The 15,441-nt window shown below is 37.1% G+C and overlaps 4 protein-coding genes across 7 annotated transcripts; 2 read left to right on the forward strand and 2 right to left on the reverse strand.

Annotated features, from left to right (window-relative positions):
- The first annotated feature begins 377 nt into the window (after positions 1-377).
- Positions 378-2,956, forward strand: LOC103864735 (fe(3+)-Zn(2+) purple acid phosphatase 12). Of its 2 annotated transcripts, XR_004457392.1 has the most exons (8): positions 378-764; positions 1,013-1,124; positions 1,205-1,434; positions 1,504-1,642; positions 1,736-1,956; positions 2,035-2,156; positions 2,236-2,565; positions 2,864-2,956. XR_004457392.1 is itself a non-coding variant. In XM_009142496.3 (7 exons), the coding sequence occupies exons 1-7, from the start codon at positions 378-380 to the stop codon at positions 2,432-2,434; spliced, it is 1,410 nt and encodes a 469-aa protein (XP_009140744.2). In that variant the 3' UTR covers positions 2,435-2,587. The 2 variants fall into 2 exon arrangements, 1 of the variants encoding a protein (XP_009140744.2); XM_009142496.3 differs by lacking the exon at positions 2,864-2,956 and having other exon boundaries at positions 2,236-2,587.
- A 94-nt stretch (positions 2,957-3,050) lies between these two features.
- Positions 3,051-6,171, reverse strand: LOC103864736 (protein WEAK CHLOROPLAST MOVEMENT UNDER BLUE LIGHT 1). 3 transcript variants are annotated; one of them, XM_009142497.3, is made up of 2 exons: positions 5,924-6,171; positions 3,051-5,469 (listed from the first exon to the last, which is right to left on the reverse strand). In XM_009142497.3, exon 2 carries the CDS (start codon positions 5,450-5,452, stop codon positions 3,206-3,208), a length of 2,247 nt encoding a protein of 748 aa, XP_009140745.1. In that variant the 5' UTR covers positions 5,453-5,469; positions 5,924-6,171; the 3' UTR covers positions 3,051-3,205. The 3 variants fall into 3 exon arrangements, with proteins under 3 accessions (XP_009140745.1, XP_009140746.1, XP_018514140.1); XM_009142498.3 differs by having other exon boundaries at positions 3,051-5,463; positions 5,924-6,135; XM_018658624.2 differs by having other exon boundaries at positions 3,051-5,479; positions 5,924-6,132.
- Positions 6,172-7,899: 1,728 nt separating this feature from the next.
- Positions 7,900-10,285, reverse strand: LOC103864737 (epoxide hydrolase A). The gene is made up of 3 exons (XM_009142499.3): positions 9,724-10,285; positions 9,146-9,387; positions 7,900-8,384 (listed from the first exon to the last, which is right to left on the reverse strand). Exons 1-3 carry the CDS (start codon positions 10,192-10,194, stop codon positions 8,138-8,140), a joined length of 960 nt encoding a protein of 319 aa, XP_009140747.1. The 5' UTR covers positions 10,195-10,285; the 3' UTR covers positions 7,900-8,137.
- Positions 10,286-10,487: 202 nt separating this feature from the next.
- LOC103864738 (protein JINGUBANG) lies at positions 10,488-15,114 on the forward strand. Its single transcript, XM_009142500.3, has one exon. The coding sequence runs from the start codon at positions 12,403-12,405 to the stop codon at positions 13,750-13,752; it is 1,350 nt and encodes a 449-aa protein (XP_009140748.1). The 5' UTR covers positions 10,488-12,402; the 3' UTR covers positions 13,753-15,114.
- The last annotated feature ends 327 nt before the right edge of the window (positions 15,115-15,441 follow it).

Genomic DNA, 15,441 nt, shown 5'->3' on the forward strand with positions numbered 1-15,441 from the left:
TGAATTAGGGTTAAACTAGCTTTTTCCCAAATAATTATTATTTTTTATTTTCAAAAACAAAATACATAGAGCACTTGTAAAAGGTTCTGCTCTTTCCGATCAATCCAAATAATAATCGAAGGCGATATTTCAAGTTTTCAATATTGATAAACGTGCCACATCAGTTTATATTTTTAGACAAGTTTTCGGAAAAGGCAACTAAATATAAATAAAATAAAACTTGTTAAAAAAGGAGTCGAATATCCCCTGTGGATCCTCTGCTGGATAATTATAAAATCAATGTCTGTCACTTCTAGACAAGTCATTTAATTTCCCAGACCTGTAAATCCAAAGCACGTTCTTGGTCTCCGATTCAGAAAAGAAAAGAGAGAGAGAAGATGAGTTCAAGATCTGACCTCACAATCATGCGTGTCTGCTTCATAATCTTCTTGCTTGGAGTTCTTGTTGAGCTATGTGATGGAGGGATTACCAGTGAATATGTCAGAGGAAGTGATTTACCAGACGACATGCCATTAGACAGCGATGTCTTTAAAGTTCCTCCCGGTCCTAACACTCCCCAACAGGTTCACATAACGCAAGGTAACCATGAAGGCAATGGAGTGATTATTTCATGGGTGACTCCTTCTGCGCCCTGTTCTAACACAGTTCGCTATTGGTCTGAGAATGGAAAATCGAAGAAGCTAGCAGAAGCAACCATGAACACCTACCGTTTCTTCAATTATACATCTGGTTACATCCACCACTGCCTCATTGATGATTTGGAAGTAAGTCTTTCCAACAACTTATTTGTTGTATTTAGACATTTAGTTACAGGTTTTTATTTAAGTGGCTCGGTGTTAATACCAGCGAGAAGTAGTGATAGAGAGAATAAACATTCAAAGAATAACTGAATAAATTTAGTTATTGGTTAATATAATTGCATCTTCTTTTTATTTTGAGTGATATAATATAATTGCATCTTATGTTTAATTTTCTCTATTTATTAAGTCTGAAAAAAATCATTTTATTGCAGTTTGATATGAAATACTACTATGAAATTGGGAGTGGTAAATGGCGAAGGCGATTCTGGTTCTTTACTCCGCCTAAACCTGGTCCTGACGTACCTTACACCTTTGGCTTAATAGGTATCAACTTCTGTCTTTAGTAGATTCATATTTTCTGTTGTGACCGTAGATATTTAATTTATTTCTAATACAATATCCAGGGGATCTAGGACAAACATATGATTCAAATCGAACGTTAAGTCATTATGAGATGAATCCGGGAAAAGGACAGGCGGTTTTGTTCCTAGGAGACTTGTCTTATGCGGATCGTTACCCTTTGCACGACAACAACAGATGGGATACTTGGGGAAGATTCGTTGAGAGAAGTGTTGCTTATCAACCTTGGATATGGACTGCAGGAAACCACGAAATCGACTATGTTCCTGAAATTGTAATAAGACTTGAATGAATACCCTTGTTGGTTTCTCGAAATGGAACTTGACTTTTTTTGCTTTTGCAGGGTGAAACAGAACCATTCAAGCCTTTTACGAATCGGTATCATACGCCGTACAAGGCATCGGGAAGTATATCTCCATTGTGGTATTCCATCAAGAGGGCTTCAGCTTATATTATTGTTATGTCTTGTTACTCATCTTATGGTAATACTGACTAGAGAGAAGAAAAATAAACTATATTATTGGTTTGGTTGGCTTTTTTTCCTAATACTTTCTTTAATCTGATGGATTAATTAGGGGTATACACTCCTCAGTACAAATGGCTACAACAGGAGTTCCAAAGAGTAAATCGAACAGAGACTCCATGGCTTATAGTCTTAGTACATTGCCCCTTTTACCATAGCTATGTGCATCATTACATGGAAGGTGAGACAATGAGGGTCTTGTACGAGCAGTGGTTCGTCAAGTCCAAGGTTGATGTGGTGTTTGCAGGCCATGTTCATGCCTATGAGAGATCGGTAATTTTTATTTGAATTAGTCTTCCTTAATAGTATCTCCTCTGCCCCCAAGTGATCATCAATTACTAACTAACGCAGAAACGTGTTTCTAACATTGCCTACAACCTTGTCAATGGGTTGTGTGAGCCAATATCGGATGAGTCGGCTCCTGTGTACATAACCATCGGGGACGGAGGAAACTCAGAAGGCTTGCTTACTGAGTAAGTTCTACCATATCAGCTTGTACAAAAGTCATTTCTTAGAATTTTGATGAATGACTTTTGGTTCTTCTTCTTGTAGCATGATGCAGCCACAGCCGAGCTACTCTGCCTTCCGAGAACCTAGCTTTGGGCACGGGTTGCTGGATATCAAAAACAGAACTCATGCCTACTTCAACTGGAATCGGAACCAAGATGGGTCTTCCGTGGAAGCAGATTCTGTGTGGTTGCTTAATCGGTTTTGGCGAGCTCCAAAGAAGACGATGGTTGTTGCCTCATGAACACAAAGTGATCTATGCTAAACGATGGAACACAGTGTGAGAGTTATCAAGTTCTTTGACTTCTTCTTTTCTCAAACTTGTCCTTTTATAAACACATTACTACGAAAGTAAGAAGATTATTATATCTGCAATATTAGGCGTGTTCTTTTGGTAGACGCCGAATGCTGCGGCTGTGTCCAAAAAAATAAAGCACGGAGGCACAAAAAATTAAAAACGGTGACGCCATTAATCTCAGCGTCTCTTACGGAGACACAAAAAGTGAAGCGCCGGTGACGCTATTAATTCCTGCGTCTCTTTCACCCATCATTGATTGCTGCTGCGTCTGGAAAATAAGTAAGCTCGGAACCTTCACCGGTGTTGGGTTACCGTAATGAAAGGCTAATTTATTGCCGCTGACGCTGCGTCTAGCGGTTATGAAACGAACAGGGCTATTATAAACACATTACTAAGAAGGTAAGAAGATTATATCTGCAATCTTGCAAGTGTTATAAAATAAAATAAAGATAGTAAGTGTTATGAAAAGTCAAGCGAAAGTGTTATAAAAAAAAAGAAATACTCGATACTCGATAGCATGAAGTTCATTTATTTGTGTGTTGCGGAACCACTAGTGATCTAATACTCGATCAGCAACAAGGAGTCGACTAACAATGCAAATAAAATTCGCAATTTACAAAACACAAATTTCAAATGGAGATCGTGTGCAAAGCCCCCAACAAAAAGTGGCGGAAACATTATTAACAATGTGTTTGAATAATTAAACTGGTAACAAACTCAATTATGTGACTTCTTCTTTGACAAAAACATAAAAAACCGTGGGAGCGAAAGCTTCTTCTTCTTACCAGTCTTGCTCGGTGGTAACTGACTTGTTTCAGAGTTATCTTCTGTTCCATATGATTCACTTGGGCTGTAGACCTCAGGTGACTGCGCCAACTTACTCAGCTCATTAGCTCCTGCAGAGCTTGCTCTTATGATTTTCTCAGTATCACCACCAACTTTTCTCTTCTGCTCATGCTCAGCCCTCCACTTCCTCAGCTCCTGCTCCACCCCCAGCTTCCCTTCTTTCGCCTTCTCTGCCTTTTCGGTTGCTTCTTTCAGCGATTTCTTCCTCGCATTCATGTCTCTGTTCACTTCTTCAAGCTTCTCCAAGCTCCTCGTCTCCGCTTCTTTAGCTTCCTCGATCCGAGACACGGCCGCTGCTACTCTCTCGTTCGCCGCTTCTTCCGCCTCGTGAGCGCGTTTGCTCAGCTCATAGTACTCCTCTAGCGAGAGCGTAACGACGTCGTTATCCTTCGACGTTGATCCGCTCTCCTCCAGAGCCTTGATGGCGGCTAAGGCCAGCCTCTCGGAGGCCTTAGCCGCCTCGATTTCTTTCTGCGCGGCGAACAGCCTGCTCTCCATTGTACTTGCTCCAGCCTTTGCTTGCTCCGCTTCTTCCTTGGCCTTCCGCAGCTCTTCGCGAGCGCGCTCGGAAAGAAACTTCGCTTCGTCGGCCTCTTCCGCTGCTTGCTGAAGCTGCTTGGGCAGCTCAACCATCTTGTCTCTCGACTCTTTCTCCTTGCACTGAACCAAAGCTATCTCGGACTTCGTTCTCTCGATCTCTGCTTCTAGCGAAGCGACTGCTATTGAAGCCATTCCTTCTCTTTGCTTGACCGAGGCGACAGCTGACTTCTCCTTCTCAAGCTCCAGTTGCAAGGACTCCGAGGCTACTTTCAAGCAGTTCACTTCAGCTGCTGCTTTCTCGATACTCGTCTTCACATCTTCTAGTTCCTTCTTCGAAGCGTCGTGATGGCTTTCTGATGGAAGGTCGCGCGCTTCCTGGTTTAGCTTGGATTCCATGTAAGCCACCAGCTCCGCCTTTAGATCAAGAAGCAGCGCCGAGGCGGTGTCGAGCTTCGATTTGAGATCTTTGGATGAAAGAATCTCTTGGTTTAGCTTCTGGACTTGCTCTTCCGCCTGCTTCAGCTCCTTCTCCCACCGGTGCGCATCCTGGTCCCTCGCCATCGCTGCTCCGATCCTCTGCTCTTCCGCCTCCAGATGAGAAGCGTGCGCTGACTCCAGCGACTCCTTTGTAGCTATCAGCTCTATGGTGAGCTCCTCGACTCTCTTTTCGACCTCTTTTGAAACCGACATCGCTTCTTCAACTTTCTTAACAGATTCATCTCTATCTTTCACGAGCGCATCGTATTCACTACGCAGAGTCTCTAACTCCTCCTTGACGGAACGAAGCTCTGTAACTGCCGACGTATGCCTGGCCTTGGCTACTTCGAGCTGTGCCTTTGCAGCGACGCTGACGTCATCGGTGATTCCTTGCTCCATCTCCTCGACTCTCAGCTTAGCGAGCTCGGAGTCCTGCTTCGCCTGCTGTTCTTCTGTCTGCGCTTTCTCCAAGTTAAGCTTCAGCTGCTCTATGAGCCTCTTTGTGGTTTCTAGCTCCTTGAGGACTTGCAGCTTTTCGGCCTCGGCGGTCTCCGAGTGGGTTCTGTACTCGGGGATCTCCTCCTGAATCTTCTTGAGCTCTTCTTCTATGAGCTTGCGTCTCTCTACCGTTTGGATTCGGTGAGATTTCCAGTCGGTGATTCCTCCGAACTTTGAGACAGCTTCTTTGACGGATTCGAAGGGTGCAGCAGTGTCGATTAGGCCTCTGTGCGAGTCCACGGGTGATCCATGAGATGATGATGAAGTTCCACCGTTTCTTGATGTACCTTCTGTAATCATCTTTACACGAGGTAAACCAATCTCATTGGTCTCCGACACTTTTCCAATGATAGTTGGATTATGAGTTACTTTTTCAACAGTAGTTGCAGTTTCATGGGAAGCAATAACGGAAGATTCCTCGGGATTCGTGTCGTCGTCGACATAGCTTCCTGTGGCATTGCCAGTTGAGCCATCTGTTTGACTCGGTGGTGGAATTACTGTTGCAGCATTATCACTAACAGCATCTGCGGTTACAGTAGCCTCAGATGTTCTAAGAGCTGGTTCTGAAACGGTTTCAACTTCGGGAGGTTTTAACTCCTCCATTCGCGTGCCACCTGAGACTACAAAAGACTGAAAGTAATAAGAAGATGTGACATAAAAAGTAACCATTAAGTCATTTTTTTTTAATTATGAATCAAACAACAAACTAATATGATGAGCAAAAATCTAAATTAGAAGAGTTATTCACTAATTGATTATCAAATATATCAAGTTCTAGTTATCTTAACATTCATACCCCCAAAAAAAGAAAGTTCTAGTTATAGTTAAGTACCAACTCAGAGAAAACAAAACAAAGTGAGTAGTTTTTTAAACAAGCAAAAGCTGATTCCATGCTAAGAACTACATACCAATAATGATTCCATGCTAAAAAAAATATTGAAAGCAGAGAAACAATTCCGAAGCCTAACAATAATTTTAAAATCGAGAAGCAAAGATTAAACAAACAATTCTGAATAAGGAACCTAGGAAAAGGAGAAGTTCGATCAACAAAAGAGCCGAGAAAGAAAGTCTTACGATGATCGATGATCGGAGGGAGTACAGGAGACAAATTAGTTAAAAGATAAAAGTATCAGACAGATGTGTGAAAATTCCTCTAGGGGAAGAGAAAAATCATGAAGCTCTCTTTCCCGACCTCATCTTCTTCATCTATCTATCTATCTGTCATTCTCTCTCTCATAATTCTCGGTTTGTTTGTTTCTATCTTTTTCTTTTGGTTATTTAAAATATTTCTTTTCAGATAAAGAAAATTAGTGGCTTCAACCATCGCCTCTACGGCCATTGGCCCACGTTTGGAAGTAGATAAACCACAATCTACGTCACATAAACAACAAAACCTTGGTTCGGTGAACTATTATTAAGGGTATCGAAAATTCATCTACTCTATTATTATTATTATTATTATTATTTTTTTAATATTAAATATCTACTCTATTAAAGTAGTTACACAATATGGAATGAACCTTAGAACAAATCTTTTAAATAGTTTTTTTTATAGGAAAATATCCAAGATAGCACTAAAAAATTTTGGTCACAAATACAGATTTTAAAAATCAAAATGATCAAAATGTTTATTAAAGAGATAAATATATTTTTATATCTATAGGGTTAATTAATCCAAACTTTAGAATTTTGAGTTAAAAGGTGTGGATTTGGAATTGAGGTTTAAAATTTTATAAAATAAAAAATAAATATTAAAAATTTGAAAATAAAGATTTTAAAAATAGTTTCAAAAAGTATTTTCGAATAAAAAAAAAAGAAAATTTGAAAAGAAAATTAAAAAAAAAATTCAAAAAAACATATTTCAAAACAAAAAAAATTATAAAAAAGTTCGAATTTGAAAACATATAATCTAAAACTATAGAAAAAAATTTATTTTAATTTTATTTTAATTTTATTTTTTATTTTTTATTTATCTAGGGTATTAAAGTCTTTTTACCTATTAAATGAAACATTTTAGTCACTTTACTTCTTGTGGTCTACTTTTGTGACCAAAACTTGAAAATGATCTATTTATGAGAATTGACCTTTTTTATATTTTTATTTTATAAATAGTCTTCAAAAATAACTCTCAAAACTATCATTTATTAATGAGTAAAAAACAATAGTAATTCTCTTCAATAATCTCTTTTAAATTTTTATCACAACAATATCCCTCAAAATAAAAATCAACTAACTAAAGTTCATTAACTAATCAAAAGCCTATAATACCTTTTTTAATGTGACTAAATTGTTGTCAAAAAAAAAAAAGTGACTAAATAAAAAATGTGGTATAACTCATCACAAAAAAAAATGTTGCATACAAGCTGTGCCTCTTGAAGTTGAAGCGACCTCCGACAACGAAAAAAATATTCTCACTGTCGACAAAAGGTGGCTTTCAATCGTTATTATCAATGGTTTACGAAAAAGTATATTTTTACTTAAAATTTTCGGATTGAAATTTGGAGGTTTCAATTTGTTGTTCTTCAGATGATACATAAAACTTGTTTTGTTGTTTGAATCGAACATAGAGAACAGAATCAGAACTACGAAAAACAAAGAATTTTAGGAAGCTTCATTTACAAAAAAAAGTGGCTTACGAAGAAAGACTCAACTTGTTTTTGTCTTCCGATCAATTCTTTACTGGTCTCAGATTCAAATTGTTTTTGTCTGATTGTGTCATACGGCTAAGATTATGTCATATGATTCAGTTTCTAACCCTTGTGTTGTTGTTGCGATCAATCTCTTGTTCTTGTAAAAATTATAGCCTTTTCTTATTAAGTACACATTTACAATTATGGTTAGTTAGCATTTTATAAATCATACTATTTTAAGCTGAGTTGTCCATATAAGAAATGTTGAGAGAATAGTTTTGCATATGCCAATGCTACAATTTCCTTGCAGACAAAAAAATTAGAAAAATAATATTTCCAAAGGACTTAACAAGAACATTACAGAACATCTTTTGTAAAACAACACCTAAGTATGGAATCTTTCGCACAACACTATTACAATGTTGTAAAACTTAAAAATGTATTACAAACAACTTCTGTAAAACTAAGTTCCACAATGTTTTACATAATAACTTTCATAATATAAACATTTTTTACGAAAAACTTCATTTAAAAAAAAGTTGATAAAACAAACCTTAAACTTCATAATACATATAAACCATAATTCTCACTGTTCAACTTATTAAAAGCATATATGCTCTTCCGTATGGAACTTACAAGGTGGCTTAAGGAAGCAAGACTAGAATTTGGAGATGAAGTCAACGATAAGTTGGAGGATCTCTTGTGGCTTCTCTTGGTTAACGAAGTGAGCAGCCCCCTCGATGACCACAGGCTCTTCGAGCAAAGGAACATCTTCCTTGAACTTGGGACCATGTATGTATTCCCTCGCACCAGGAAAATGGTAGACCAGATCCTGCTCCCCAATCGCGAATTTTGTAGGTACCTGGATTTTGCATCCCACCCATGGAGCCAACAGCTCATTGTTTCTGCCGGTATAGGAAAAGGCGTCGATTATGCTTTTGCGTTAATGTAAGAAGCAAATCACATTTTTTATGAACAAAGCATTTACAAGCCATGATATGTAGTAAGCGGTTTTATTAATGTAGTTGTCGTGTTACCACTGGGATTCAAAACTGTATGATATGATACATATCGTTCAAGATAAAAAAAAATTATGTTGTTCAAACTTTCTGACATACTAGAAGGGATAGACATAAATACTTAATACTTGTTCTTTATCGTTACTTAGATTACTTGAAAAAGTGCTTTTGTTGTCAAGATAACATGCAACATATTTTAGATAATTGCAATAGATGTCATTTAACAACATATACTCGGCTTTTGTTTTCCATGTTTTATTTTAGTATTATTGTTACATATTTTGTTGCTTTATTAATTCACTGTGAAAAATGCTAGTAAGTTCGAAAATCCTTAAAGACACTTAACTAGTTAACTGCTGCTTATATACACTAGTAACTTTCTAAAAGACTTTCAAAGATAAGGTTAATTGGAAAGTGGCATGCAACTATGCAAGTAATCCACAAGCAATTTGCGAAAAAAATGTAATAAGAGACGGGAAGTAACTTGCATGTAGACAAAAAAAAAAATTGCATGTAGACCGTATTTTAGCAAGTACTTGTATTTTGAGTACCTATTTTCAGAAGTCCAATGCAACGGTCAAGTACCTAAAAGACTGAGTTCTCAACATTCAACTATGTAAGATGCAGAATAAAAGTAGAGAAGTTACCGGTCAAAATTGCGGTAGTAATTAACTCCACCAGTGTAGCCTTTCTCTTCAAACTTGCTAACATAGTAAGCAACATCTTCCTCCGTTAGCCATGACGGTAAAGGAATAGTTTCGTCTTTAGGTCCCCAAAAGCTTTTATCCTTGGGCAAAATAAGCGGTCGAGGTGTTCTATATGTGAGTATCCTCCTCACTACTCTCTCAACCCCAACCTCTGAAATCTCTGCTTCTATTTCTCCCACCTCCTGCATTACCACAATGAAACCTTTAAACGATTTCTTAATTAAAGTAGTTGGCTAGATATCAAAACAATCACACAAACGCAAGAGATTTATGTTTTTTTTTCCAATTTCTAAAGTTATATGAAGGTTTCTTTGGTAAACTATAATAACACCCAAACATACACACACAAACCATAGTATATTTTTTTAATTCAATTATAAACCCTTGTAAAAACAGAATCCAGAAAAAACATAAATAAAATAGAGATTTCTACAAAAATATTAAAACTAATGATATAGATTTTAGAATCCTCTCCAGTTATTTGAAGCTTGTGGGAAAAGAAGAAAAAATGAACGAACCTGAAACCTACACATGTAGAAGTCGTCGCCATAGAACTTACGCAGCACGTCGAGAGGTTTAACGGTAGGATCTATAGGACCACCCAAAGAGAAAGGAACAGAGAGGTTGACCAGAGCTTTGACTTTATCAGGTCGGAAAAGACAAAGATACCAAGCGATGAGAGCTCCCCAATCATGGCCAACCACAAACACTTTATCTTCGGTCAAGGCGGATATGACGGCGATCATGTCACCCACCATGTGGAAGCAAGTGTAGGAAGAGATCTCCGGCGGAGCATCGGAGTCACCGTAACCGCGTAAGTCAGGAGCGACGGCGCGGTATCCGAGAGCAGCGAGCCCGGGGATCTGGTGACGCCATGAGTACCAAAGAGTAGGGAATCCATGGATGAGGAGGACTACAGGGCCATCGGAAGGGCCTTGGATCGCCACGTGGATGTCTACGCCGTTACCTCTTAACTTTCGGTGCTCCATATGTTGTTGTTTCCTTGGTGTTGTTTCATTGATTAATCTTCTCAAACTCTTATACTGTGTTTTTATCTCTAGACGTCTTTTGGATTTGACATTTTTCAACTCTGGTAGAAAATTCCAAATTTTAGCAAAAAAAAAGAAAAAAAAAAACTCTGGTAGAAAATAATAAGTTATAACCTCATATTAAAACGACCGACACACCACACCTACCCTCTGTTCCCAAACTTTTTTTTTTTTTTCTGTTCCCAAACTTTTATCTTTGGAGTTTGGTAACGGAGACAAAAATTTGTACTTATAAAATTAGCTAAATTAAGTTAGAAACTTAATTGAATTTTAAACTGTATTCCAACTCGTCTATTGATTTTTTATGATTAATTATTTCTTATAATATTTAATAAATCAGAATTTAATAAATACAACTAATATCACTGAATTTTACAATTCACCATTATTAGCTCATAAAAATTCAAATATAAAATATATATTTTAAATATTTTAAAAATATGAATTGTCTTAGAATTTTTTTAAAACAAAAAATATTATTAATATGATAAATAAGTGTGGTGAAAAACTGTTGAAAAGTTGAATAACTCTGTGTAGTGATAACAAAAGTCCACAAAAGAAGCAGAAAATAAAAAGTTCACTATATTTGTCAGTTTACTTATCGATGCTCTATTTTCCTTATAAATTTTCAATTATTCATGTAAACGGTTCACTTTAGACATTATTATTTTTCTGTAAAGAGTTTTATGTTTTCTTAAAAAATAATGGAAAATATCGAGAAGTTTGATTTTTTGTCTCTAAAAATAACTGGAGTGAACTGTTTGCATGGACCACAATTTTGTAGGTTTTGCATGGACCACAACATTAGGAGTCCATTTCAAGCTAAGCACAGATACAGACAATGAACTAAAGGAACAAGCAGAGTCAATGAAGACAGTCCCTTGCTCTAGTGCAGTCTGCAGCATCAGAGCCGACTAACTAGGGGGACAAATGGTGCGATCCCTTGGTCCAAACTTGTGTCTCTCTATATTAATAGTCAAGGGGTCTGATTTTTTTTTTACAAATACAAATTCTTACATAAATATTTTAAAAGTTTTTTAAAAAAATAAAAAGGGGCTCAAAAATACTTTTAATGTATATGGTTTTGTTAAAATCACAAAATATCACAAATAAAAATTTTAAAATAAAAATATATTTCAAACATTGAAAAAATAAAGCATATTACTCAGAAGTGTTTAGTGATTCTCAAAGTGCCACTATCCAAGAATGATGTGAACAAAGCATATTACTCAGAAGTATAACTTTATACAAGAGTTGATTGCAGACGGTTTGATGAAGCTAACAAAGACTACTACAATACAGCTAATATCCTTACCAAAGTGTTACCAGCGAGAAAGCACCGAAATGATCTGGAACTACCCTAGTTTTCAAAGAACTGACAATACTCAGAAAGATTCGAGTGGAATCCAAGAACTAGAATCAATGAAACTCAAATCCAAGGTAAAGTTTCATGTATATGGTTTTGAGTCCGAACAGAGGAATGTACGTTCTTCTCTACGGCTAAGTGTTGATGGCATTGAACTTAGAAGGCTTTTATAGTTGCAGAAGACCATGACGACGATTCCAACATGTAATGAGAGCAAGTGAGAGTCCTGTGGCGTGTGCATTGGATCTTTCTCAAAATGAACTAGAAGTTGGCTGGTTCTTGAGAACTCAGCTTCCACAGAAGAGGAAGTCAGGTTTTAAATACTCACAGGTTTGATAGTTTAAAGTTCTATATATTTTTTTTTTCTATTTTGATTGTTTGATTTTCCCATTATACTTCTGTTGGCACTTATTCTAACAGGAATTCATTTTTTCCTCCCTTTAAATCTACAAATCTATTTTAGGGGAAGAAACAAATAGTAAAATACTGCTTTGAGTTAGTACAATGTGCAAGATGTAAATATGACACAACAAGAATTTTCCTGAATTAGATTAACCTAATGAAGCTTAACATCAATAATTAAAAAGACTTAACAAATAAATTTAGCAGCCAGCCAGCCATATTTGTTAAGCTAAAAACTAAACCCCTTCAAATCTCAATCTAATTACCCTTTTTTTCTCCTCTCCGCAAGAATTAATTAATTTAAAGTTGTAAATCTACGAAGGGGCCAAAAGTTAGTAACATATTCAAAATATTCGCCGAGGCGGATAGCGGATAACAATATGATGCATTCTGATCCGAATCTCTCCTCCACAATGACCGACCAGACCGAGGACGAATACGGCCTACGTAACAGCAGTGCATCTGCCGTTGGCACAGGCATGTACGGTAGAATGAGCTGCGAAGGTTCTCCAGTGATGATGTCTCCCTGGAACCAAGCATCTCCATTTACTCAAACCGAATGGTCTAACGTCGATGAAAATCTACCTCAGAATGGTCTTATTGGCTCGCTTGTACGTGAAGAAGGTCACATCTATTCTTTAGCGGCCACGAAAGATCTTCTTTACACTGGTTCCGATAGTAAGAACATACGCGTGTGGAAGAATCTAAAGGAGTTTAGTGCGTTTAAATGCAACAGTGGGTTGGTAAAGGCCATTGTGATTTCAGGGGAAAAGATTTTCACAGGTCACCAGGACGGCAAGATTCGCGTTTGGAAAGTATCTCCAAAGAACCAAAGCTCCCACAAACGCTCTGGAACGTTACCTACGTTAAAAGATATATTCAAGGCCTCTCTCAAACCAAGTAACTACGTTGAGGTGAAGAAAAACCGCACCGCGCTTTGGATCAAACACGCTGACGCTGTTTCTTGTTTGAGCCTGAATGAAGAACAAGGGCTTTTGTATTCTGCTTCATGGGATCGAACAATCAAGGTGTGGAGGATCTCTGATTCGAAATGTCTAGAATCAATCCCGGCTCACGATGATGCTGTAAACTCTGTGGTATCAACAACGGAAGCGATTGTGTTCTCTGGATCAGCTGATGGAACAGTGAAAGCGTGGAAGCGTGAGCAGCAAGGAAAACACACAAAACACACGCTCATGCAAACGTTAACAAAGCAAGAAACTGCTATCACAGCTTTGGCTGTGAATAAAAATGGTACTGCTGTGTACTTCGGTTCGAGTGATGGTTTGGTGAATTTTTGGGAGAGAGATGAGAAGCAATTGAACTACGGTGGTGTTTTGAAGGGACACAAACTTGCTGTTCTTTGCCTTGAAGTTGCGGGCGGTCTTGTCTTCAGTGGGTCTGCTGATAAGACAATATGTGTGTGGAAGAGAGATGGAAATATCCATACATGTCTCTCTGTACTAACTGGTCACACAGGTCCTGTAAAATGTTTAGCGGTTGAAGAAAATCTTGAAGTGTCAGAACAGAAAGACCATAAGTGGATTGTATATAGTGGAAGTTTGGACAAGTCAGTAAAAGTATGGGGAGTTTCAGAATCATTCATTGACATGAACAACATGGGTACGATGCAGCAAGAACAACATGTCATATCTCATTCGGAGGTTGTTATGTCTGATGGCAGTTTCTCCTCATCAACTGGTGGAGCCAGCAGCCATCAGAGAGGTTAATCATGTTTTGTGGTTTGCTCTCCTAATTAAATAACAAATTTGCATGAATGTCAAACAACTCATCAATTTTAAAAGTTAAATTTCAATACAAACAAAAAGTAAAGTTTAGTCTTATGATGCAAATACTATTGTGTATTATGAATTTGAGACTTTAATATTAAGGTTCGTTATTATTTTCAACATTTTGCGATATTGTAGTCTTGCTTATGTTGTATCATGTTCTTACTACTTTTATGAGATTTGATAGGATAAAGTAGTCATTTTATTCTATCATTTCTCATGGAATTATTGATAGCTTTTCAGTTTTCATTGATCAAAAGTTCAAAACCATGAGCTGTCTGGCTCAGTTTAGCTCGTGTTGGTTCAGTGTGAGGTTGATATACGGCCACGACTTCGCACAAATGAGTAGATACAATATCTTTTATAAATGAGACTAGCTGAACATTATTTTGTTAGCAGATTCTGTTTATGTATAAACAACCTATTCGGGTTTTATTAGTGAGGTATTGTACAACAAAGCAAAAGTGTTACTGGATCAACCAACAAGGCCGTTCCACAGTTCTTTAATGGAAACATAAGCCTGAGGACAAGGAACAGCTTGTAGCTTGGTCGACGCCATCGATCAGTGTCTCTGTTACTAAAACAGCTCAAGTTTTATAAAGACCTTTATTTTGAAATTATCATACAGGAATCTCTCGCATCTATCTCCAAATCCTTGGTAAGACATATTCTGTACGTATATACTCTATTCTTGAGCTTCTGCGGAAAAGCTTGAGCTATCCGAAAATAAGGCATGGCATTAAGACAAGAGAATGATTGGCGTTAAGTCTAACCTGATTTTTTTCACGCTTGAAGGATAATTGCATGTGTCAATATTGCCTCTTTGTACTGCAGATAGCGAGTAATAGTAATAAGTAAAATATTTTTCATATAGAACCACTCAGGCATATGTCTAACACGAAGGAGGTCTTTCCTGTTGCTGCTCCGAGGCATCCAAAAGGATGTGAACAGAGCCAAATCCACTGGCTAAGGTTTTCTCATAAAGCGTCTTGATTACTAGTAACTGAGGAAGCAGATCAAATGGAAGAGTGATTTCCCAAATCAGAACACAAACTCATTGTAGTAAAGGGAGTATCAATTTGGGTTTATTAGCAACTCACCTGATATCTGTACGATGTCTGCTTGTAACCCAAAACCACACGTGTTGCATAGATTACCAAAGCAGTCAACAGAGCAGTGACGGAAATCCCATCAAGAAATGGGACTGATATATGTTGTAACTAACGTGATGCCGTAAGTCCCATAATGCTAGTGATATCCAGAAGCACTTGACAAAAGAAAAGATGAAAAACATTGGAAGAAGAAAAAGTTTGTATATTTTTGGTAAAAACATTAAAAAGAAATTAAAAAGATTTCTTTGATATTAGTTACAAATCTAGCAGAAATTACATTCTTCCTGCTGACATCGTACAGATATCAAGTGAGTTGCTAATGTTTAGACGATCTGATTTGTTATATTTCTGAATATAAAATGACATATAGATTGAGTATTCTACAATAGTAGATGTATGTTTTTTTGGTATAATACATATTCTAAGTCAAGTAAATTATAATGTTTTCAATGGATCCACAATTAATTGTAAATCGTCATAGATAGTAGATCAGGTTTACTAACACTTTTAGACCAAT

The sequence above is a fragment of the Brassica rapa genome, chromosome A04, assembly GCF_000309985.2.
Source record: "Brassica rapa cultivar Chiifu-401-42 chromosome A04, CAAS_Brap_v3.01, whole genome shotgun sequence".
NCBI lineage: Eukaryota > Viridiplantae > Streptophyta > Magnoliopsida > Brassicales > Brassicaceae > Brassica > Brassica rapa.

Excerpts from the sequence above, each read along its gene's own strand:
- LOC103864735 (XM_009142496.3), top strand. The coding sequence starts at position 378 with ATGAGTTCAAGATCTGACCTCACAATCATGCGTGTCTGCTTCATAATC. Across the intron at positions 765-1,012 it reads GCCTCATTGATGATTTGGAA|TTTGATATGAAATACTACTA; the intron begins GTAAGTCTTTCC and ends ATTTTATTGCAG. Across the intron at positions 1,125-1,204 it reads TTACACCTTTGGCTTAATAG|GGGATCTAGGACAAACATAT; the intron begins GTATCAACTTCT and ends TACAATATCCAG.
- LOC103864736 (XM_009142497.3), bottom strand. The coding sequence starts at position 5,452 with ATGGAGGAGTTAAAACCTCCCGAAGTTGAAACCGTTTCAGAACCAGCT.
- LOC103864737 (XM_009142499.3), bottom strand. The coding sequence starts at position 10,194 with ATGGAGCACCGAAAGTTAAGAGGTAACGGCGTAGACATCCACGTGGCG. Across the intron at positions 9,388-9,723 it reads TCTACATGTGTAGGTTTCAG|GAGGTGGGAGAAATAGAAGC; the intron begins GTTCGTTCATTT and ends GTGGTAATGCAG. Across the intron at positions 8,385-9,145 it reads TACTACCGCAATTTTGACCG|AAACAATGAGCTGTTGGCTC; the intron begins GTAACTTCTCTA and ends CTATACCGGCAG.
- LOC103864738 (XM_009142500.3), top strand. The coding sequence starts at position 12,403 with ATGATGCATTCTGATCCGAATCTCTCCTCCACAATGACCGACCAGACC.